The sequence below is a fragment of the Nanorana parkeri genome, unplaced genomic scaffold (assembly GCF_000935625.1).
Source record: "Nanorana parkeri isolate BGI_ZX_2015 unplaced genomic scaffold, ASM93562v1 scaffold307, whole genome shotgun sequence".
NCBI classification, from domain to species: domain Eukaryota; kingdom Metazoa; phylum Chordata; class Amphibia; order Anura; family Dicroglossidae; genus Nanorana; species Nanorana parkeri.
Window position 1 is genome coordinate 104,604 of NW_017306575.1, and position 23,972 is coordinate 128,575.

Below are 23,972 nucleotides of genomic sequence, written 5' to 3' on the forward strand. Positions count from 1 at the left end.
AAAATAAAATAGGTGCAAAAGTGCAAATACACAGTAGGCACATAAAATACACACCTTATTGCAGATCAAAATTTACTAATTAATCATTCTTTTTTTTTTATGCACTCAGACTGAGAGAGGGAAGGGCAGGGCAGCCAATCAGGTGTTATGCGTGCACTTATGCTGACAAGGAACATGCTCGTAGCATGAGGAAGCAGAGTTAGCTGAGGGATTTTGTTTGTCCTTTTTTTTCCCCAAAAGGTATGATATTGAAGAATAATAGGTACTAGCACATACCCTTGTGGAATGCTATAGCTCTATCCTGTGTGATTAAGCCTGCCTGTAAAAGCATTTGACAGAACTAAGGGGCTGAACTGTCATTGCAAACGCTGTAACCCGCAAGTATATTGATGAAATGCAAAGCAGTATGTCTGTACTCAATGCAAATTTCAAGCACCAAACAATACGTTTGTTATGTGTTCCTATTCACACATCATACCTAAAACACTGTCAGTCCCCATAGACAGACTAGGGACAGACTGAGCTTCCCATCATTAACATAAAATGCTTCTAGATTTGTAATCCTTTGTTAGGACAAACAGTGTTCAAATCTAGTTTACAACGGATGATGAAATCTGCCAGCACAGTACAGACTTAATTGGGTTAAAGAATAACTCCATACCCCCCTTGTATTCTTGAGGGAAATTCATTTTGGAGACCAACTTTTCTTTCAGAAGCAAATAAAAAGGTAGGCAGCAATTTTTTTTAAGTTATGCTATGTGAATGAGAACATGTATCAGATATTAAATAGATGTTATCCCAATTTTGTTACAAAAGTGGAAATACACTTTAAGTAAGTAGGTCTACATGAAACCCCTGCTTATCATGGCTCCTTACAATTTTCTAGCTCTATCAATCAAATGCCAGAAATACCCATCAGGAATGCTCTCCTCCCTTTTATCTCTTTATTTCATGTGCTTTCTGGCCTTTCAGCATGTGAAAATAGGAAAGTTTTTTTATGCAGACTGTAGCAGCAGAGGAATGCACAACTTTGGTGCCCATTGAGTTGAGTGATTTATTTTACATGCAAAAGTTTACATTTTCAGCTTAGTGAATCACCCTAAGTAGGTGCAGAAATAAAACAATCAGCAACAGTACACTCTTTATATTTATTCAGCAATTTCAGTATTTAATAGTAAAAATAGGTTCTTTGGTACATTGCTATAACACCATTCTCCTGCAATTGTGCTGTGATACTTCTCTTGTGGTGTGCTGAGTTACTGGATTGTTCTAAAACTTTGGAACCAGCAACAAGGCCTACCTGATGAGGGCGCCAGGGAAGAGGGGGCCTATGAGCAGTGTTAAGCAGAGAGCAGCCTGGGAAGACATGAACCAAGAGCTGTCAGCAGATAATAATGGCAGAGCCCTCATGCATTCTGACACACGCCCACCCGCTGCTTAGGAATCCGACTCTGAAGTCTGTTTGAACAGACATTTGTGGGACTATTGATCTCCTGGTCCCCTGTTGTGCTCATTGGTACATTCCTTCAACCCCCACACAACTACAGGGCAAACTATTGATATGGAGGTCAGCAGGAGCACTAAGGAATGCATAAGGCTCCATGAATGACTGCGTGTTTGTAATTCAGCCCAGAAACCGCCTACAAGTACTTTTATGCACGGTGCACATTTTTCGTACGCATTTATGAATGCGGAGGTGTGAACAAGTTTCACTAAAACGCATTGCTTTTTGTGTTTAGTGCATTTCCACACGTACAGACAAGCACGGGAAAACACTAATGTGTGAATGGAGCCATAAGGGCAGAAGAGGCAAGTGTGTGCTGTCCTGGCAAATGTGGCATTTCATGGGGGGGGGGGGCTGAGATGTGTGTCTGTATTCTGTCAAAAGAGCCAATTCATCGAAATCTCCAATTACATCACTTCCAGGAACTTACCAGCAAGAGATTTGGACGAATTGGCGTTAGTGTGCATGCGAGACAGCATACTGATGAAGTGAATTGTGAATGCTGTTCATAAATGCGTTATGCTGTGGTATAGTAATCCTCCTGGTTTAGTTATATGCTGTCGGGCATGCGCAGTAATGACAATTCCCCCAAATCTCCTGCTGGCAAGTTCCAAGAAGTGAAGTAATTGGAGATTTAGCTGAATTGGCTCTTTTGACAGAACAACGGCTGCACATCTCCTTTCTCCTCCTCCTCCTTCCCACCTCCTGCACCCACCCACACAGAACTAGAGAGACCCTGCACATCCTCCTGAGACACCACACAGCCCTGGTGAAACTGCGCATAGCCCCGGTGAGACCGGATGCAGCTCTGCTGAGACCGCACGCAGCCCTGGTGAGACCCTGCACAACCCTCCTGAGACCCTGCACAACCCTCCTGAGACCCTGCACAGCCCTCCTAACACCCTGGAGACATCAGGCCACCACCCCGGAGCAACATAGAGTATGAAGCCTTATATTAATCTGCATTGATGTATAACGTATTGCTGGGATTTGTAGTCCTCTATATCTAATGCTATTTTTAATTGCTGTATAATATAATGCTGGGATTTGTAGTCCTCTATAGCTGGTGGTATTCTACATTGCTGTATAATGTATTGCTTGGATTTGTAGTCCTCTACAGCTGGTGGTAGTCTGCATTGCTGTATCATATATCGCAAGGATTTGTAGTCCTCTATAGCTGGTGGCATTCTGCGTTGCTGTATAACGTATTGCTTTTTGGCAGACCTCCGTGGTGGATCAGTGTCTTTAGACCATTTTTGGTGCTCTCTTCTTTTGGTGCGGTGGTGCCCCTCCTGATCCACCATAGAAGTGAGGCTTGAAAACACTTCATTCAAGTCTCTCCTCCATGACAGACTAGAAGGGACACTGCTGGGAAAATTGAGCGAGCCAAGAAGTGGCTCCTAAATTAACTAAGCAGGACTGGAGAATGAGGCGATTGGAAGCCTTACCTCTCCGGTGGATCAGTAGGGGTGTCTGGATGTTTGGATAGAGGACTTCTCCTGTGAAGGGGGGGGGGGAGCAACTCTGAGTCTTTGCTCTGGGTGACGGAATGTCTAGCTTCGCCACTGCCTGCCATAGTCCTTGGATCTGTTTCCAGATCTGGTGTTTTCACACAACTTAAGAGGGCTCTCCTGTTGCATTTCTGATCATATAAATTAAATGATTAAGCCAACAAAGAGAGAGTAGAACCCTATTCTTAAAGGATCAAGCACAAAGGCTGCAAGAGACAAAATAAATATTTTGGTGGTCTGACTCTCAATTTAACTCTTTTAACTGTTTATTAAAAACAAAAATATACATTTTGGGTGGGTTGTTAACTAAAAACTGTACAGTAGAATAATCATATTTTTTTTTCAGTTGTGACTGGGTCTGGAGATGGAATTGGTAAAGCATACTCAATAGAGGTAAGACCAACTGAATCACGGCTGCCTTTAATTCAGTCATTAAGCGATTTACTTACATCTGGGGACTGTAACCTTTACATGTCTGTGAAGTTTCTCATTCATCCAAGTCATGGTATATTTGTAAAAAATAAGTCAAGGCAACTGGACTTGCTGTATTTTTCTTGAAGACGTTTCACTGGTCATCCAACCAGCTTTCTCAATTCAGAATGAAATGTACCAAAATTATCTGGGAATAAATATGGTTAATGTTGCTCCAATGCACCTCATCTGTTAGTCGCAACCAGGTGTTGATTACATTTGCATAATTGAAGCTAGAAGGTGTTAATAACTTGCCCAGAGAGAGGTGTTAAAACAGCATTGTTTGTGGCAGACAATAGATGTCTCACCCCCTCCCCACCTCTATTCAAGCTTGGCTTCTCCATTTTTACATAAATTGCCTCTTTCACACTAAACCAGTCCTCCTCCCTATCTAAGATGCGTACTTGACTGTCTTCAAAGGAGTGACCTTTTTCCTTTAGATGGCAGTATACTGCTGAATCCTGACCAGAGGGTTAGGCTCTTCTATGCTGTGCCATACACTGGTGTAGCTGCTGTTTTGCTTCACCTACACACAATTCTGAGCACTCCTCACTGCACTAGACTGCATACACAATGTTGTTCCTCTTATGTTTTGGCGTTGGGCCCTTAAAACTTGCGGGTATCCAGACTGGGCTTCAAAACAGAAGCAAATTATTAACACCTCCTAGCTTCAATTATGCAAATGCATTCAACACCTGGTTGCGACTAACAGATTATGTGAATTGGAGCAACATTCACCATATTTATTCCCAGATAATTTTTGTACAAGTCATTCTGAATTGAGAAAGCTGGTTGGATGACCAGTGAAATGTCTTCAAGAAAAATACAGCAAGTCCAGTTGCCTTGAATTATTTTTTACAGATGTAACCTTTACAGGTTACAAGGCCTTCAGAGATGAATGTCTGGAATCTTCTTCTCTTGATCTGGTTTCTACTGGTGAACATCTATTGTTGAGGGGACATACAGCAATACACAGAAAGGACCCCCATGACTAGTATCATAGCACACAAGGGTAATTAGTGCAGTAGAGACTTGTGAGGACACCCGCCTCGAGTTAGGTTTGGTTGGAGTGTCAACAGGTAAACACTTGGTGGCTGGGCTGTATACATATTGTCAATAAATATAACATACAAAGAAGATGTGGAGCCACACTTTGAACCCACCATCAGAAAGGTGAAATGTGGGAATGTGATCTCATACCCTCTGAGTTATCAACATAGGCAGCTGGAATACAGAGCATTATCATGCTGACAACTAAAGGGCCTTAATGCTTGAGGTGGAAAGTTATCGACTAGAAATAGTGGGCCATAGTTCTGTAGTATGGGCTCTGTATCCAATGCTGTTGCCAAAGTGACTTTTGTCTCCTACTCAACAGTTCCTCTAGGTGAAAAGCCACAGGAGTTTGTGGGTATACTCATAAGCCCTCAACTGGAGGTTGCACAACCCTATGTTACAACAGCTTGTAGGTAGGAAAAGTCTAATTGTTGTGTGTGTGTGTGTATGAACCCAGTATTTTAGAACATTCAGCTGTTTTGAGATCCTGAGTAAAGTGCTTGAGAGAGTGTAGTCCACTGGCTCTGTCTCCCACTGGAAGACTTTATCACTTATATGAGAAAAAATGGAAATATTTAGCAAGTTTGACTTTAAAGAGTATCTGCTGCAACCTAAACCTGAGCTTTTATTGGACTCCTGGGCAAATCAAGATTTGGCCATAATTAATATCATGTTTCAGCACAAGCATGCTTGTAAGTGTACCTGACACCAAATCACCCCAAATCAAAGGTCATTGATTGACTTAATATCTGCATCATTGAACCAGAGGCCCTATACCTTTGGTAAAGCTTTGGTAAAAGGCAGGGCAGAGGTGTCAATTGATCACCATATGGTGGTGTTAGATTTGGAGAGTTGCGCAGAGGCCAGATGGGATTGGTAGCTGCAAGAGTACAAACATTTCAAGGCTTCTCACCTCCAAACAACCTTTTCAAGAAAAGAATGCCTAGTGAGGTCAGAACATTGAAATTGAATGGACCATGTTTAACATCATGATTGTGAAAGCTGCTGTATACAGTTGCAGCCAGTGGGCATATTTTGCCCGGTCTGGTAGCAAATCTAAGATCTGCCGAGGGGGAAATTATGAAGCTGAGGATGGTGGTCTATAGGGCATTGCTTACAGAAGTGTCAAAGGGGTCAGATTCATCAGAGAGGTACTGGCAAAGCAAGACAGCAGCAACATGAAACGTTGTGGAGCTTGGGCATGGAGAAGTTTGAAGATTCCATGTAGCAAGACTGTCAGGTGTTCCCATGTCAGGTGTATGATTCAAAAGTAGGGTAGTGCTGAGCACTCTTTGGAAAATTGTTGAGAGGTAAAGCGACCATTTTGAGCAATTCCTTATTCTAATGTATTGTGCAGTGTTGAAAACCATCAGCAGGTCATAGGGTCAAATCACACTTTTACATTGCAATAATGCGTGTATTACCTCAAAGCACATTACTTGTATTCGTGCGTTGAAGTGCTATTCATTTTAAATGCAACTCCAACTCACTAAATCAAAGCAACTCCAATGCACATGCATTGCAGCACAACAGAAATTCACGATAATGCACTACAGTGTGATGAGGGTACATAGGTGAATGAACCTCATGAAGTCATGAAGCAATCAAAGTTCAGGAATGCAGTTTTGTCTAAAAGTACAATGTATAAAATATAGTGTACTAAGATAAACTACAGTGAACTTCCTTTTATAGCTCGCTAATCGTGGCATGAACATTGTGATGATCAGCCGAACCCTTGAGAAAATGCAGCAAATTGCTATGGAGATTGGTAGGTTTTCTTGATATTTTACAGGTCCTTAGAATTATCAACAACAACATATATGCCTGCATACACATACTTACCTACATATATACTGTATTTAGATGTTAAGACACTATACTACGCTGTGCAAATTAAGGGCAAAAATCCCTTGAATAATTACCACAAAAAAACTAAATAAAAACATCTTTGTCAAACCTATGTTATAATTATTCATAACATTTCTAAATTAGAAAAACAAATTTAAATGAATTCAAATAAATAAAGGTTTATTCATTAAGACAACATGAAGTTCAATGGTGATGTTGGGAAAAATAACTTTTATCTCTTTGTGGAAATGTGGTTTCTGCCAACCCCTCAGGTATTCTTTGCTAAGGAGGTGGGTGCATTTGACCTAGTCTGTTAGATTAGGAAGTGCATTGGCCAGTGCAGATAAACCCTGAAGCTTATTGGTTTGTAGAGTAATTTAAAGACACAGCAAAACCTCTATAACAGGAATGTTTCCGTAAGACTTTGAAAATTAAGGTTGTTACTACAATGTGTATCTGATTGAATATCTTTTTCTTTGACTTTGTCTAGGTTTTCAGACTAAATCCCAAGCAAGTTAAAACAAACACAATTTATTGTGCTCATGAAATAATCAATGAAAATATTTTTACATGTAACTATCATGAATTCCAGAATCTTTTTTATATTAGCCTCAGCCAAACACACAGTTCTTACATTGGGAGGGGGAGAATTAGTACTGTGGGTCAAACAGGCTCTGCTGTATTGACATTTTTCCTTTCTGAATATACCTCCAGTAGAGGAGAGCAGAGAGATGACTTAATCAGTGTATTACTTCTCTTCATTTTCCAATCAGCAGGCTATGGTGGGCTGGTGATCAATCTGGAAATACATTACATGTCTATAATCACATTGGTGGTCAGTAGGAGGAAGAATGCCCACTTACAGACCAAGCTAAAGACATTATTGGTGTCAGTGGCCCCCTAAGTAGTAGAAAACATGCTAAATGTTTTGAGCACTATAATTTGTGCTTAAAAAATTGTGCTGCTACATACTGTGTGTAAATAGTATCATTGCCAAATTATATTTTAGCCTATTGTGAATAGATGGTCACAAGTTCCATCTTATCCCTTGAGAAAACAAAAGCAACTGGCCGGGAAAGATCCATCCTGGGCCAAATTTGTCCCTCTGGTGATTCTCAAACAAGAGATATTTGCAGATCTCAGGAGAGCCTGCAGACATAAGATCTTTCTCTGCTCTGATTACAACTGACTGGATCAAGAAAATATTCTGTAGACACCTTTATAATTATATAATATACAGACTTTGAGCTACAAGGCAGGAGCATGTGCTTATAAATGTGCTTATTTTAGGATACTTTGATATTTCTTTGCCATACCTAGTTTTGTTGTTAAAGACATATGTATCAGCCACCAGGCACGAATTTAAACTGACAGTTATGTGGAGACTAGACATGTGCGATTCGTTCCGAATCGAAATTCGGACGAATTTTTGGAAATTCGGACATTCGGATGTATCCGAATTCCGAATTACAGACATAATGAATGCAAACGAATCCGAATTTCCATTTCCGAAATTCGGTAGCGTTAGTACGAACCTTCGCTTCGTTTTCTGTTCTTATTCGTTTCTTATTCGTTTCGTTCGTTGGAGCAAAGTGACATTAGAGAAGGAGAAAAATATTTTTTCCCCCTCAAATGTCACTTTAGCGGCAAACGAACAAACGAACGAAACGAATAAGAAACGAATAAGAACAGAAAACGAAACGAACGTTCGTACTAACGCTAACGAATTTCGTCCGAATCCGAATTCCGAATCCGAATTGACTTTCACACCTGAATCCTGAAAAACGAAATAACACAAATCCGAATTTAAAACGAAACGAAACTAAACGAATTTTTTGGCAGTGCACATGTCTAGTGGAGACCCTAATACAGCTCTCATGGTACACAATGAGAAAATAAAGACATTAAAGTAACATTTTCACATATTCTTGATATGCACCAATAAATGTAAGAGTTTGTCTGTTATTTTGATTCTATTGCAAAGTGCCAACATTTAACAGTATGTAATTTTGAAGCGAATATAGAGCGTTTTATAATACTTTGAGTTAGTAGTCCCCTTTAAAGAGTTGTAAAGTGATCTTCAAAATGTTATAATATATATTCTTTGTTTTCATAGAGCAGGCTACAGGAAGAAATGTTAAATTAATACAAGCCGACTTCACACAAAATAAAATATATAAACATATTGAAGAAAGTCTAAAAGGACTGGAAATAGGAATTCTAGGTAAGATCAAGAATTGTCCACCACAAGGTAATTTAATGTACACCTCTTTTTTTCTGTGCTTGTCTATGTGGATAAACAAATCTGCCCTTGTTCAGAGCAGGATCTGGCTCACGCAAGAGAATGCATGGCATCTACAGAATTCTAAATAAAGCTATGAATACTTGAAGACAACACAAGATCTGAACTCACCCAAAGCTGCATTGATGTGTTTGCTACACGTAGGCAGCATTCCCCAGATAACTTGGTAAATTGACAAAAGCTGGGGTTTACCATGGCTTCTCAGGTTCTTCAAAGCAGTAAAGTAAATGTAAACCCTAAACCTATTTTTCAGTATGTGTGGCATTATGTCTCAGTGTATACAGTTTTCTCAAACAAATCTGTTGCAAAGTTTATTGCCAGTAACAGCACCTCCTGTTGAAAACTGACTGCGCTAAAAATAAAAAATAAAATAATGAGATAATGTGACCCCATCTGTTCTCCAGTTAAATATTGTAAATTGCAATTTTTACTATATATACTATATTGCCAAAAGTATTGGGACACCCCTCCAAATCATTGGATTCAGGTGTTCCAATCACCACCATGGCCACAGGTGTATAAAACCAAGCACCTAGGCATGCAGACTGCTTCTACAAACATTTGTGAAGGAATGGGTCGCTCTCAGGAGCTCAGTAAATTCAAGCGTGGTACTGTGATAGGTGGCCACCTGTACAATAACTCAATCCGTGAAATTTCCTTGCTACTAAATATTCCACGGTCAACTGTTGGTGGTATTATAACAAAGTGGGAGCAACAGCAACTCAGCCACGAAGTGGTAGGCCACGTAAAATGACAGAGCGGGGTCAGTGCATGCTGAAGCACACACTGCCAACTGTCAATAGCTACAGACCTCCAAACATCATGTGGCCTTCAGATTGGCACAACAACAGTGCGTAGAGAGCTTCATGGAATGGGTTTCCATGGATGAGCAGCTGCATCCAAGCCTTACATCACCAAGTGCAAGGCAAAGTGTCGGATGCAGTGGTGTAAAGCACGCCGCCACTGGACTCTAGAGAAGTGGAGATGTGTTCTCTGGAGTGACGAATCAAGTGCCTCTGTCTGGTAATCCGATGGTCATGTCTTGGTTTTGGAAGTTGACAGGAAAACGGTACGTGCCTGACTGCAATGTGCCAAGTATAAAGTTTGGTGGAGGGGGGATTATGGTGTGTGGTTGTTTTTCAGGGATTGGACTTGGCCCCTTAGTTCCAGTGAAGGGAACTCTTAAGACATCAGCATACCAAGACATTTTGGACAATTTTATGCTCCCAACTTTGTGGGAACAGTTTGGGGATGGCCCCTTCCTGTTCCAACATGACTGCACACCAGTGCACAAAGCAAGGTCCATAAAGACATGGATGAGCGGGTTTGGGGTGGAGGAGCTTGACTGGCCTGCACAGAGTCCTGACATCAACCCAATAGAACACCTTTGGGATGAATTAGGGCGGAGATTGCGAGCCAGGTCTTCTCGTCCAGCATCAGTACCTGACCTCACAAATGCGCTTCTGGAAGAATGGTCAAACATTCCCGTAGACACACTCCTAAACCTTGTGGACGTCTTCCCAGGACAATTGAAGTTGTTATAGCGGCAAAGGGTGGGCCAACTCAATATTGAACCCTACGAACTAAGACTGGGATGCCATTAAAGTTCATGTGCGTGTAAAGGCAGCTGTCCCAATTTTTTTAGCAATATAGTGTATATACGTTTCGAGGTAACATGATATTTTTCTGGAGTTAAGTAGACAGAAAAACATAATAACATAACGTAGCCCTCATGAATATTTAATCCTCTCATTTAGGTCCACTGTTCATCTGGGTTGTATTCTCTCTCTCAGAGCATCCCTTTTCAGTGTCAGAATGAAATGCCCCCAGAGGGGCTGTCCTCTATTCTACCTAAGCTAAATGCTAATAACAGAAAATCATAAAAATATCATATCACAAAGTGTTGTCGTAATTGCATTAAAGGAGAACTATGAGATGAGTGATTTCCACTCACCTCATAGTTCTAGCCGACCTGTGACAATGAGACTGTCACAGGTCAGCTCAGTAGATCGGGAGGTGAGCGAACACATACCGGGTTCGCTCACCTCTCGATCCTGTCACGGCTCTCTGCCGTGACAGGGGGAGGGGCTGGATTCCCCGCTCCGATCTGCCAGCGCTGACTGGTGGAACGGACGGGGGAGGGGGCGGGTACAGCTGGCTCTGCCTCTAGTTAGGCAGAGCCAGCTGTCACTCAAGCAGCTGGGCGGATCCCGTCTTCCGAGTCGGGATCCGCTCCAGGTGCGGCGTCTCAGTATACCGCGAGCTGTAGCTCGCGGTATACTGAGCTTAGGGTAACGGGAGGACGCTAGTTTGACCCCATAGTTCTCCTTTAATTCTTTTCTCAGTCACTTAAGAGGGAGAACTGAGGAAAGACTGTGAATGCATCTATCATGGCCACACCCCTGTTATCACAGCCTGTTTGGCCTGAGTACTTCAGAAAAGGCGAGAATAAAAACATATTGTGAAATTGTGAGCTATCTAGAGGCACATATTGTGCCTCTAGATAGCTGTCACTCAGGCGTCCATGTCGGGATCCTCTCTGGCTGCGGCGTCTCAGTATACCGCGAGCTACTGAGCTTAGGGTAACGGGAGGACGCTAGTTTGTGTCCTCCCCTTACCCTAAGGAGAACTATGGGGAAAAACACTGACCCCATAGTTCTCCTTTAAAGAAAACAAGAGATTCTGATACTTCAATCTTCTACCCTCCTTCAGCTCTGAGGTAGAAAAGTATGCAATCCGTCACCAGGTTGACATTTTTGCTTTGGAAATAATACAAGTTAATAACAGCTAAGACTACACCATTAGAACATCTTAAGAGTGAGCAGTCAAATTCTTTTTACTGCCGATTTCTGACTGGCTCCTTTTAAAGGTGTAGTGTAACAAGAAAATTAGTCTGCAAAGATCTACTAGCAATATGCATATCATATATTAATAAAACTTTGGTCATGCATCTGGTGTGTTTTCCATGTCAGTGTGTTTCTGTCTTCTTACACCTGTGTCTCATCACAGTTCACACCCTCACCAGTCAGGGCTGGTATGTCCGTTTTAGGCTCCTTTCACACGGGCGGTCTGATTGGGTCCACCTGTCGGTTTTTCAGGTGGACCCAATCGGACGCCCAATGTAAGTCTATGGGCAGCCGCATGTAATGGACGGCGTCTGTTTACACCCGGTTACCCCCAATTCCAGCCAAGTCCGGGGTAATCTGATGTAAACAGACACATGTCTGTTCACAAACGATTCCCCATAGACAGACATGGGGTCTGGTAATTTCATTTTTTTCCTCCATCACAAGATGACATACGATCCGTACAGCTGTGATCCGTGCATGGAACCTCTCTTGATCAACCCACGTATTATACATACAGTATATGCTGATCTTATCTGTCTTGCCTTTGGCTTCTGATCCTTTTTGTCTGTATTGGCTTTGGCTTCTGTTTTTGCTTGTTCATGTATCCTGCTGCTCATAATTATGACTCTGTCAGTACCTGTGTGTCTGATGGGTACTAGCACTCTGTGTGTCTGCCTGTTGTTTGGGTAGCTTGGTAGGTCCAAGGATTCAATACTAAGGGTTATCCTGCCACACAAGCTCCCTTTATACTTTCAACAACTCCTGTCCCTGCATCCCAGTGGAGCCCATCCAACATCAGCTGTGAAAACCATTTACTCTTGTTTGTCTGCTCTGATCCTATACAAGTACTCCAGTTTCTGTCTTTGCTCTGATCCTGTACCTGGTCTTCCTCATTTCTACAGTGTTCCCAGACCTTCCTGCTCTGTCCTGGATTCCCACTGTTCTCCTGTCATCAGGTCCCATTGCCCAAGGAGTCCCCAAAACCCCTAGATATGTGACCATTAGTCTATGTCTGTTGTTTAAATTGTATAACTTTTACCTTTTGATTTTGCAGTTAACAATGTCGGAATGCTTCACAACCCTGATCCATGTTGCTTTCTTGCTGGACCGGATAATGATGAGGTGCTTTAGTTCAAAGTTTATTGAAATATTATTTTTCAGATTTGTTATATCATTTACTTTATTTTCTGTTGTTCATTTTGTGTTCTGTTAACTAAGTACATTGCTGTGCACAGGTATTCGCCCCCTTGGACCATTAACATTTAACTGGATGATAGAGATGTATAGCATTTTATTTCCACAAAACACTTAAAGGAGATCTATGAGGTGAGTGCTTTTCACTCACCTCATAGTTCTAGCCAACCTGTGACAATGAGACCATCACAGGTCAGCTCAGTAGATCGAGAAGTGAGCGAACACATACCGGCGTTCGCTCACCTCTTGGTCCTGTCACGGCTCTCTGCCTTGACAGGGCACGGGCTGGATTCCCCCCTCCCCGCTCCGATCCGCCAGCGCTCACTGGCGGATCGGACGGGGAAGGGGGCGGGTACAGCCAGGGGCGTAACCAGAGTAGGTTCTCCTTTAACACTCTGGAGATGCAAATTATTATTGTGACAGTTATTTAAAAAAAAAACAGCCATTTGTTGGTTGCATATGTTTTCTCCACCCTTCTTAAATCAATGCTTGGTAGAATAACATTTAGTTGCAATTACAGCTGCATGTCTTTATGGGTAAGTCTCTACTGGCTTGACACATCTAGTTTTCTTAGCAAAATAGCTGTCAGGCTGAACAGGAGCTGTTGAAAAAAGTCCTGACACAGGTTCTCAGTTGAATTGAGGTCTGGGATTTAACCGCGTCATTCCAAGACATACTATTTCATGGTTTTGGACTTGAGTCCCAGTCTCAGGTCTCTTGCATACTGAAAGAAAATTACCTTTAAACTCGCCCTGTGTTTGGCTCCATCCATCTGGTAACCTGGCAGTGTAAGATAACTTTAGATCAAATGTCAGATTTTTTTTTAGCAAATGCTTTATTTTGTCACTTCTCCAAAAATCCAAGCTTTGTGGACTGGCATGCTTACAATTGTCCCATAGATGTTTTTCCAATCTCAGATGTAGATCCATGAAACAGTGATTATTGGCCTCTTGCTTGTTTCTTTTGTTAATACCCTTGTTATATGGTCTCTAGGCTTTGATTGACAGCCTTCTCTGGGCAGGTTTATTTAGGTTGGATTTACACTGTTCCCTTAACACACTGTCCATATGCATCATGCCACCTTATACTATAAACTATCATTTTTGGGTAACATATTTTTTTTATATGTTTCCTAAACTAATGTTTTATTTCTGTTCTTTTACTGTTTATAAATAAACACTTAGCATTGAGTACACCCATAATACTGGTGTCACAGAGCATCATGGGTTTCTATATAGAGAGCACAGCAGAAGCTGTTTGCTTTCAGACTCTCCCTGTCTGTGACTGACATTTGGCATAGTCCATCTGAGCGGACAGGTTCCTTCCTTCTGACTTTGCGGGTGCAAATTTCAGCTTGGCTCTATTAACATGTTTTTTCCATCACAAGAGCTCCACTTGGTGGCTGCATATAAAAATACTTACGGTAGTATTGGCATGCAGGATTTCGTAGGTACCTAATTTTAAAAAAAGAATAGTTTGTAAAAAAAATGTTTTTACTCTAAATCAAAATAAAATATTAAATATTTTAAATTTTAAAATAACATTTGTAACAACTCCCCTCTTCTCTTCATTTAGAATCTGATTAACTGCAATGTGACTTCTGCTGTTAAGGTATGCATGTTGGGTTTTGCTAATTACTCAACAATTTCACTTGTAATAGCTCAGGTATTATAGAATAAATTAATATCAAGACTAGTTAGAGACCAAAATCAAGTGATTTGTGAATAAATTACTTTGTGCCTGAAGTGTTAAGATGTGTCACCTGCACTCCTTACAGTGATTGGACCTAGTGGTCATGGTGCTCATAGTGGGGTGTAAATTGGTGTTTTCCTGTATATATACATGCGAAGCTGCATTGAGCGATTGTCACTATGACACCTTGTAGAAGGGACCCTGTGTGGCCCTGAACCATTGGCTAATTGACGCTTGTTACATGTTTTTTCAATAAATAAGCAAAAGAATTGAAGGTCACTATGTCGCCTTGAAGAAGGGACCCTGCGTGGCACCCGAAACTTTGGCTAATTGACGCTTGTGACATGTTTCTTCAGTAAATAAGCAAAATAATTGAATGCTTTTGACTGAGTGCTGGTGATCTCCGTCTTTAGAATCTGCCCGGAAACTTTAAAATGGTCTTGTGGCCTTGTTTTTTTTATGTTGACTGTGGTGTGTTCTCCATCAATATTGGCTGCATGGCAGCTGTTATAACCAGTCAAGACCACACAAAGGGGATGTTTTCAATGTGACTTGTCACATACTGCCTCGGAAATTCAGTGGTGAGATTTTTTTTAGAGTGTTACAGTTACAATACATTTCAAGACCATATGGTTAGGAGCATTTAATTACTTTTGACAGGGAGTGTTCCCAGCAGACAGAGCAATATTACTGAGTAATGAATATGTATTTCTCTCTGGCAAATGACTAGGTGGTTTATTGCCAGTGGTACATGCTGGGGGAGAATATAAATATTTGGGGTAATTTTTAAAAGGGAGCTCTGCCTTCCAGTTTTTTCCTGGGGAGGAGGTTGTGTTGGAAGTCTTTTGATTTGTGCTGTTTGGCTTTTCTTAAAAACTACCTATTTTACTACAAAAGAAGTCTGGAGCTGTATTTTTGCCTGTTTCTGGGTATCCTGTGCCCTAATACCTCTCCCTAGTTCATTGAGCTAAATAAACTTTTTAGGGTTCAGAATTGACTGGCACACATTTTTTTCGCCCATAAAAAGTCAGGGATTCTGCCCTGAGATTGAAATGCTAGCCCACCAAGCCCCCTCATTCACTGCCCAGGGGTAAGGAGGTGCGTGCTACAATCGGTGCACTACTAAACAGGGGTCCACAACCCACAGATCAGTACAAAGGTCTCCATGGGGTGATCATGCAATATTAGTGCTGTTTTAAAGATCTCCTCAGTGATTTCCCATATTTTCTAACTAAATTATCTTGGCTGTATTAACTCTCAACATGGCTTGAAACAGATTGCTTGCAGATATTTTCTTAGGAAACAAATGTACTTTATTCTAATTTTAAAATGTTTTGTAGTATGAAATGAAGTATCAATGAAATCAGAAGATCCCCTTGACATAATTGTGCCAGATTGTAAGCCACATTTTTCAGAGAATTCTTTTTACACATTTTTCTCTTTTTATTTTAATTCATGTCTAGTGAATTGGAAGTATGCTGCCAGTTTTCAGCCAAGTATTCACAAAATTGTTCTGGTGTTGTTTATTGCAATGGAAATGTATAATAGCAAATAAAACTTTAAAAGAGTTGATTAGTCTTTTAAAGGGTTCATGTGATAAATTCAAGGCAGTTATGCAATTAAAAGACATAATAGTCATATAAAGTAAAAACAAAACTGGGATATTTACCTATATAGTATAGTATCCAATACATTGCATCTGAAAAATTAAAGAACATTTGTTTTCTCTGGACAGTACTAAAAGATAAACAAGGTCCAATTGTTTAATGGCTACCCCCCACATTCACTGTGGGAAGATAAACAGAGAAAATAACATTTGTGGAAAAAAGGTTAGGTATTTTACTTATCTTATCCTGGCTTACACTCAATGCGCCTAGGCAAGGGTGATGTCACCATCTTTTCTGGCAAGAGCCCAGGGATTGCTGAGTGCACCAGCTCTTACAAGAAGACGCTCCAGCACAGTGCAGTAGCGTCTTCTTGCAAGATTTCAGGTACTCAGCAATGCCTGAGATCTCACAAGAAAGGATGGTGATTTTACGCTCCCATAGGCGTTGTGGATAGAAGCCAGGATAAGGTGAGTATATTTTTTTTATTTTGTTTTTTAATGTTTTTTGTTTAATTTTCCTAGTGTTTGGCATTGAAAAATGCAATGCAAAATAGCAATGGTCCCCTTTAAGTGTTTTTAGTTTTTTTCCTCATAAAGGGGCTAGAGTTTCATGGCCATGTCTCCCCATTGCATCCAATCACTTATAATAGTGATAATAGTGATTTGCTATTGCCATGATCTGTTGCTGCAGCAAAAGACATGTCAAAACTGGATAAGTTCTGCCAGGCTTCAGAATGGCCGTTGAAACTGAGAGGAAATGCATATATTACATGTCAGAGATATTGGGAGTTTCTATGCTAGTGTATTTTCTATGTAGTAACATTGTACTACAGAACATTCTGTAGCACGATAGGAAAAGCCCAGTCTAGTCTCTTAAGCTACTGGGCAGATTACTGGACCCAGGCTGTCACAGACGGCAGCATTTTCAGCATCAAAACCAACTGGATCTGATGCAGCCAAGTTGTACGTCAGCCTTTCTGTTCATTGGCAAATCTGTTGCAGTGGAAGAGCATGCCTCAAACTGCAAATCACAACATTTTCATTAATCCAGAACTTTATTAAGGGGGACTAAGGACCATTTAAAAAAATATATATATACTGTATTTAGACCAAGGCAAAACAACCAGCACAGCAGCCCATGCAGCTGCTACGGGACCAGAGGACAAGGGCCCGACAAGGACCAGTAAGACATTAAAAACTCACATTTTTTGTTATTTATTATACATCAGCATATACTTTTTTTCAGATGACAAGAATAATATTGAAACAAATGGAAGAAAGGTGAGACCTATTTTGTGTACCAGCTAAAATAGCAATATATTTTTGTAAATTATGGAAATTAAACTTACACAAATATGAACTATAACATAAATCCTCAAATATTCTCTTTTGAAAAATATTTCCTACTTTTCTGTAATTAAACATTTCACTGGTTCATGATTTACAAAGATATTACCTGTTTTTGATATTTGCTTTCTTTTCTCCCTTAGTACATTTGAATTTCTCCAGTTCCTAGCAACCTTATACTTTTTTTCCAGGGCCATTCCGACTAATATTAAAAGAGAAAGACACTTTATGTTTCCTGTCACATATTCTTCTTTACACCACAATGAACATGCACTGTTCTCACTCTGATCTCAGTATGTTTTCCGCTTTCCTTTAAATGTTAAATGGTCTTCCTTTGTTGCCCCTTCTCCCTCTCCACTCTCCTCCTCATTTGTACTCCACCTCACTGTTGCACTCATTCTCCAATCTATCCCTTAGCACATTTTCACTCACAACCTAACTGTCACTGCTCTCCACTTCTGCCCATTGGTTTTTCAAGTGTCTCTGTTCTGCACCGTATATTTCACTCTGCCAAAAGCTCTCAGTACCTCCATTCTGTGTTTTAGACGGTTTTCATGTATCCAGTGCCACTTTCACCTTATATATCAAAGTGACAGGTTTTTTGACTATGACTTTTACTACATGTCTTAGAACACTTCATTCATGGCAGAGCCATTGTAGAGCTCCTTTATGGTAGCCTCTGACTGCCATACTGTGACTATACATCTGAGCTTGAAGTATTAAGTAAAGCTCCTGTACTTCAGTGTGTGTAGTGGCTGGTGCAGAAAACTTCACAGTTTGTAATCATGTCGAGTGCTTGCTCTGCCACTTCTGATGAGTGTTCTCCTGTCCATTGTTTATCCTTCATGTCTGCAATCTACTGCTGCTGTTACTCTTACTCCTCCAAGCCCCAACCTTCTCCTGGTGGCTACTTTCTCTCCTTTGCTGTCTGTTACTTACTACACTGCCTTCATTTTCCCCACTTCTGTCCACAAACGCTCATCTTCCTTTTAAAACAAGCTCACTGTACTCCTCTGATCTCCAGGCCTCTGTCCTGCATATCTTCCATCTTTAACTTTTTCAATCTTCTGTTAAAATCCACACCATGTACACTTTCTCTTTGCCTTCTTCCTATGCCCTCATCACATCTTTCCTTGCTGTCCTCCATGTCCATCCAAAATTAAATCCTAATATATTTCCTGCCCTTGGCTCAACCATCAGCCCCTGCCCACCTTTCTTAGCTTTTACCCTTTCCCGCCATTATCTTTACCCTTTTTAACTCGCTTATCCCCCTTTTAACCACAATTTTTTTTACCATCAGCTCCTACCTTCTTTTTACAGCAGCAGCTCTTGCTTAATCGACTAGAAGGAACTTTACACACCACAACCAAGTATGAATAAATATGTCCACACATGGCAGCATGTATAAGCATGATTCATTCACTTTTAATCAAATTACCTGGGGTGAGGTAAAATGTAAGCAGCCAGTTTGGAAACATTTTTATTGTTTTTAATAGGGCTGTAGTATGTGTGATATGTAGAAAAAAAATATTAAACAGTTCACATTCAGTATTCAGTTTACATTAACAGACCCAGGGCAGATGACATGCGTATGTCATCATCATTTTAATCTTCATACTCAGTCTCAGAACATTACACAAATGTAATCATCATTTCTTTTATTGATTCATACTGCTTTCATGTATTCCCTATTTACTACAATCTCAGTTGTATTAATCTAAATGCAATAACACTGCACAATTACAATGTGCTCTAACAATTCAGTAATACAATTTTCTTTTACAGGAAAAAAGGACTTGTATTGAATATTTCTTCTGCTTTTGGTACATTTCCATGTCCACTTTATGCACTCTATTCTGCCTCCAAAGTAAGTATTTAATGCTGTCAATGGCACTTTTTTCAAAACTCTGTTTTGAACTTTTGAACATGTGACCCATGTACATGTCCCTGGTTTGAATCCTGGCCAGAACACTATCTACAAGAAGTTTGCATGGGTTTCATCCAGGTACTCCCAGTTTCCACCCACACTCCAAAGACATGCTGGTAGGTTTACTGGCTCTGGTCTAAATTGGCCCTTATATGTATGCATGTGAGATAGGGACTTTAGATTGTAAGCCCCTCGAAGGCAGGGACTGATGTGAATGTGCAACTATGTAACTGTGCAACTTGTTGGCACTATATAAACACCAGTAATAAAAAATATTAACGAACCACTCAAATTAAAAACATTGTACACTTATAATTGTTTATTATTGCCATTTCTAGCAATAATGATTCTAATTTCACATGCTTTTATTAGACAATATTCCACATTTACATGCAAACCCAGGATAGGGTTAAGTATAACACTGCTAGAGGTGCTTACATTGGTCACCTTATAAACACGTTCAAAGGCTGTTAAATCGCGTTGTTTACCCATATCTTCAGAAAAAAATAACTTCTACTGTCGTGGTAAACAACCTGCTTCCCTATTTATAATGGTCTGGCCCTCTAGCAACACATACACTGAGTGGCCAGATTATTATGACCACATGACGTTTGTATGCAAATTGGCTATAATTAGCTATAATTTCGCTCTGAAGTTGCATATTCCCTTTAAGCCTTCTTCTTTTGTTTTTTTTTAACTGTTACTGCAGCTGCTCAAGCACCTTTGACAGTGTTATAGTCACTTTTGCTAAATAATGGGGTGGATTCTTAAAGTGTAGGTGAACTCAAAATCTGACAAGGTGGCTGCATATTGCAGGGCAGGGGCTAGCGTTGTCATCCTGAAACAAGAAGTGCTGTTACCGGCAGGATCTCCAGGTAACAAAGTTTGCAATAGACTTATACAAAATATGATTTGCTTAAGAAAATGCTATGCCAAGGCATGATGACAAACATATTGACAAATAGAGTTTGGGTTTACATCCACTTTTAATGAAATGGATTTGTCTTTCTTGCAACTATGCCACAGTATTGAACTTTTTATTCTCCCAACAGGCTTTTTTGACAACATTTTCCAAAGCTCTACAGGCTGAGTATAAATCCAAAGGAATCATTATACAGGTACTTTTGTACAATCTTATTATACAGTATAAGAATATTCAGTGTACAATATTATTTGAAGAAACCTGGCACTAAATATTAGAAGGCATTATGTTTTCTTGTGGTCCTTCTGAGCTTTTCCATGCATTTCCCTAATTCAGCACGACTTTAATGTGTGAACCAATAAATGATATGGGGGAGAAGGGGGGGGGGGGGTTCAAATCCCAGCCAGGACATTATTTGCATGGAGTTTATATGTTCTCCCTGTACTTGCATGGGTGTCCTTTGGTTGTTCCCTTTCCCCTCAATGACAATGTGTGTGCATGTGAAATAGGTATCTTAGATTGTAAGCTCTTTGAGTGCAGGGACTGATGTAAATGTGTGTAAAGCAGTTCCGCTGATGCCTTACAATGGCAACAAGCACAGAGGCAGGTGTTGGTGAAGTGGTGAGTGAGGTGGGGGTATGTGGGAGAGGTGGTAAGCGCAGGGGGAGAGGATGATTGTCAGGTGCAGTGGTAATAGTGGGGTTTAGTGTGCGGAGGGAATAAGGATAGAGGTCAACTGTAGTGGTGAGAGCATAAGGTGGAAGAAGGTGTCAATCTAAATTTGCCCACCCCGTCCTGTTTAGGACATTTTGCACAAACTGTCAGTCACAGGATACAGCGCACATGGGTCTTAGGAGAGCTGTGCAGGGTTTATGGTGGGCTGTGTGGGGCCTATGGTGGGCTTTGCAGGGTCTCAGGAAGACTGTGCAGATTCCCTTTCCCTGCATGCATGTGCTGCTCCTCTTACCTGCAGCTCGAAGTGCCATCAGTATCAACCAGATACATTGCAATCCCCAGCCTGCTTCTGGGACATCCCGCCATCAAATCACATGCTATGGCCAGACCAGAGTCACCCGTTGCTTCTCCTCTGCCTCCTGTACAAAGCCAGCTGGACCACATCTTACTGGGCCCTCCACCGGGCAGCTCTCTAATTAGGCAGCCACTCTTGGGACCTTGCGGCCGCATTGTTTCCCTCATTAGGCAGCCACTGCTAACTGATTCTGTGCTGCCCAGCTTCGGCCCACTGGGCAAGTGCCCATTATGCCCAAAGGCAAGTCCAGCCCTGTCCGCCTCATTGTTTTGGGGCAGCCTTTTCTCCCGCCCCCTTGGAAAGTGCCGCCCTAGGCAAGTGCCTAGTTTGCCTTGCGGTAGATACACCCCTGGTGGTGAGTGGTGCCTCTGTAGAGAGCTGTCAGTTTTAACTCCAGATGCAGTCCTTGTGGTTAGCAGCAAAGGCCAGGTGGGGCTTAGTGGTGTGAGCTGCCAGGCCAGAGTTTACAGGTCATGTGCAAGGTGCAGCAGCAGCTACAGAAAGACAGAAATTAGGAGGCAATGTACCATTAAAACAGGTCCCATGTGCTTCCTGCTGGGTATTGTTGTTTTGGATGGGGATGGTCTACATGTTGATGCTACCATGCATGTTATTACCTTACGGCCACAATTGCACATGTACAAGATATTGGCACCATTTTAGGTTATCCCAAAGACTCCAAATGCCAGAGTAGACCTGGAATTTAGTGACAGTGCTGCTTATTTCCGCTAACCTGCAGTGATTGTCGCAGATACTGGCACAGGAAGTGTCCCCGCACTAATATCCAGGCTAGTGGCTGCTACCCAGCCACTAGCCTCATTAGGGGCTGGGTAGCAGGTGAATGGGGCCATTGGGTTGCTTGAGGGTTAGTATTAACTCTCAAGCAACAATAAACTACAGTTATCCGGAACCTACCAAACCCCTGTGGGTGCCGGATAACTGGGAGTTTACTGTGCCTACATTTTTATTCATGTTGCTGTGCTTAGGTTCTGTTTAGACAATGCCTAAGTTGGTATCCAAAGTGAGCTTTTAATAAAGCCAATTAACCTTGAGTCCACTTGTCCACACATTCATGTGTGGGATACACAAAAGTATATGATAATGCTAAGTTTAAGGATATGCTGTAATCAAATCAGAATATTATGACTAAGCAAATTACATATTCAGAGTGAAAACCCAAATTCTTGTAACCTTCCTATCATTCAATGTAACTTCAGCCATATTTAGCAGAATCCTCATACCCTTGTACATTGTGTGCAATCCCATCCCACTTCCATCGTTGGTCTTTTACATCCTTGACCAGAAAGGAGACTCAGAAAAGGTATGGGGTCAAACTTTCATAAAATTTCATGTAACTGTCTCTGATCTCCTGATAATTTTGACATATAATTTCAGTTAAATAATTCTGCCTATTATTTATTCTTTGCTTAGTTTTAATTGCTCTGGTTTGTGGCAGGTTCAGTTTACTACATTTAATTAGTCTGAAACTCTTTTTTGGTTTATTTAAAAAGACAGGGCAAAGAGTAAATAAAAAACTTCTAGAATGTATTGAACCTCAGCCAAAAAAAATTTTTTCTTACCTTTCATCAATTTCAAAAGTACTACTGTGACCCAAAGTCAACAAATAACATGCTATGGTGCGCTATATGCTACCAGCACAATATTGTCGGGAATCACCCCAGCTGCTTCTCTAAAGCCAGAGTCAGCTGTGTTTGCCCCCTCCCCTGTCTGTCCCTCTAATGAGCCCTGGAAGAACAGGTAGAGGAAGAGGAAACCCTCACAGGGAGCAATGACTGACAGTCAATGCTCTCTGCAGGGAGGAGACCATGAGCTTAGAGATCTGAGGTTACATGATCGCTTAGCTCTTGGTACAGAGCTGACATGGGACAGCAACATTGTAGTATCATGTATAGGCAAACCACACAATATATACACATATCCAGAAGTATGTAGACATACGTCCAAATTATTCAGTTCAGGTATACAACGCTAGGTTCATAAAGACATGCTTTGATAGGTTTGGAGTGTTGGAACTTGAGTAGTCTGCACAGGGCCACGGTCTCAACCCTGTTGAACACCTTTTAGAAGCCAGTTCTTCTCATCTAACATCAGTACCTTGACTTTACTAATGTTCTTTCGGCCACAGACACACTTCACAGTGTTATGGAAAGACTTCCCAGAAGATTGGAGAGTGTCATAGCCACACATGGAGCCAAAGCCATATTAATGCCCATGGTGTTGGAATGGGATGCCCAACACTTTCATATGTGTAATGGTCAAGTGCCCACAAACGTTTAGCCATAAAGTGTACAATTATGATGGAGATGACAGGAGGTAGTTAGTGAGTGGACAAGAGGTAAGAATGAAAGAGGGCAATCATGTATTATCTCTAAGTAATGAAGTTGGCCTGAGGTTATTGGAGTATTGTCCACAGTAATTGTTTTTCATGTTGGTAAGAAGAGTAAGATGTAGGAGAAAATACAAGCAGTGTTTAAACCATATACATTTTAGGCACATGACAGGTCACCCTGGACCCCTGCCTGTGTCTAGACAATGAAAAGAGAAGCAGCACAGTAATGAGCTTATTTCTCTGTCACTCTGCTTTCTCTTCCTATCAGCATGCTTCTTACCAGCACATGTACACATTGGCTCCTTGCACTCATTCTTCCTCTCACACTTCAGCCCTGCTAACTACAAGAGGCTGATACCAGGCCAA

General features: G+C 41.1%; 1 protein-coding gene across 1 annotated transcript in view; it reads left to right on the forward strand.

Moving 5' to 3' along the window:
• The window catches only part of HSD17B3 (hydroxysteroid 17-beta dehydrogenase 3), a 53,176-nt gene that overhangs the window by 26,478 nt on the left and 2,726 nt on the right, over positions 1 to 23,972 (forward strand). The window contains exons 2-9 of the mRNA XM_018557868.1: positions 3,362 to 3,408; positions 6,232 to 6,307; positions 8,504 to 8,611; positions 12,593 to 12,660; positions 14,308 to 14,343; positions 17,277 to 17,311; positions 19,163 to 19,244; positions 20,357 to 20,422. Coding sequence (XP_018413370.1) covers positions 3,362 to 3,408; positions 6,232 to 6,307; positions 8,504 to 8,611; positions 12,593 to 12,660; positions 14,308 to 14,343; positions 17,277 to 17,311; positions 19,163 to 19,244; positions 20,357 to 20,422 — 518 coding nt within the window. The remainder of the gene's footprint in view (positions 1 to 3,361; positions 3,409 to 6,231; positions 6,308 to 8,503; positions 8,612 to 12,592; positions 12,661 to 14,307; positions 14,344 to 17,276; positions 17,312 to 19,162; positions 19,245 to 20,356; positions 20,423 to 23,972) is intronic.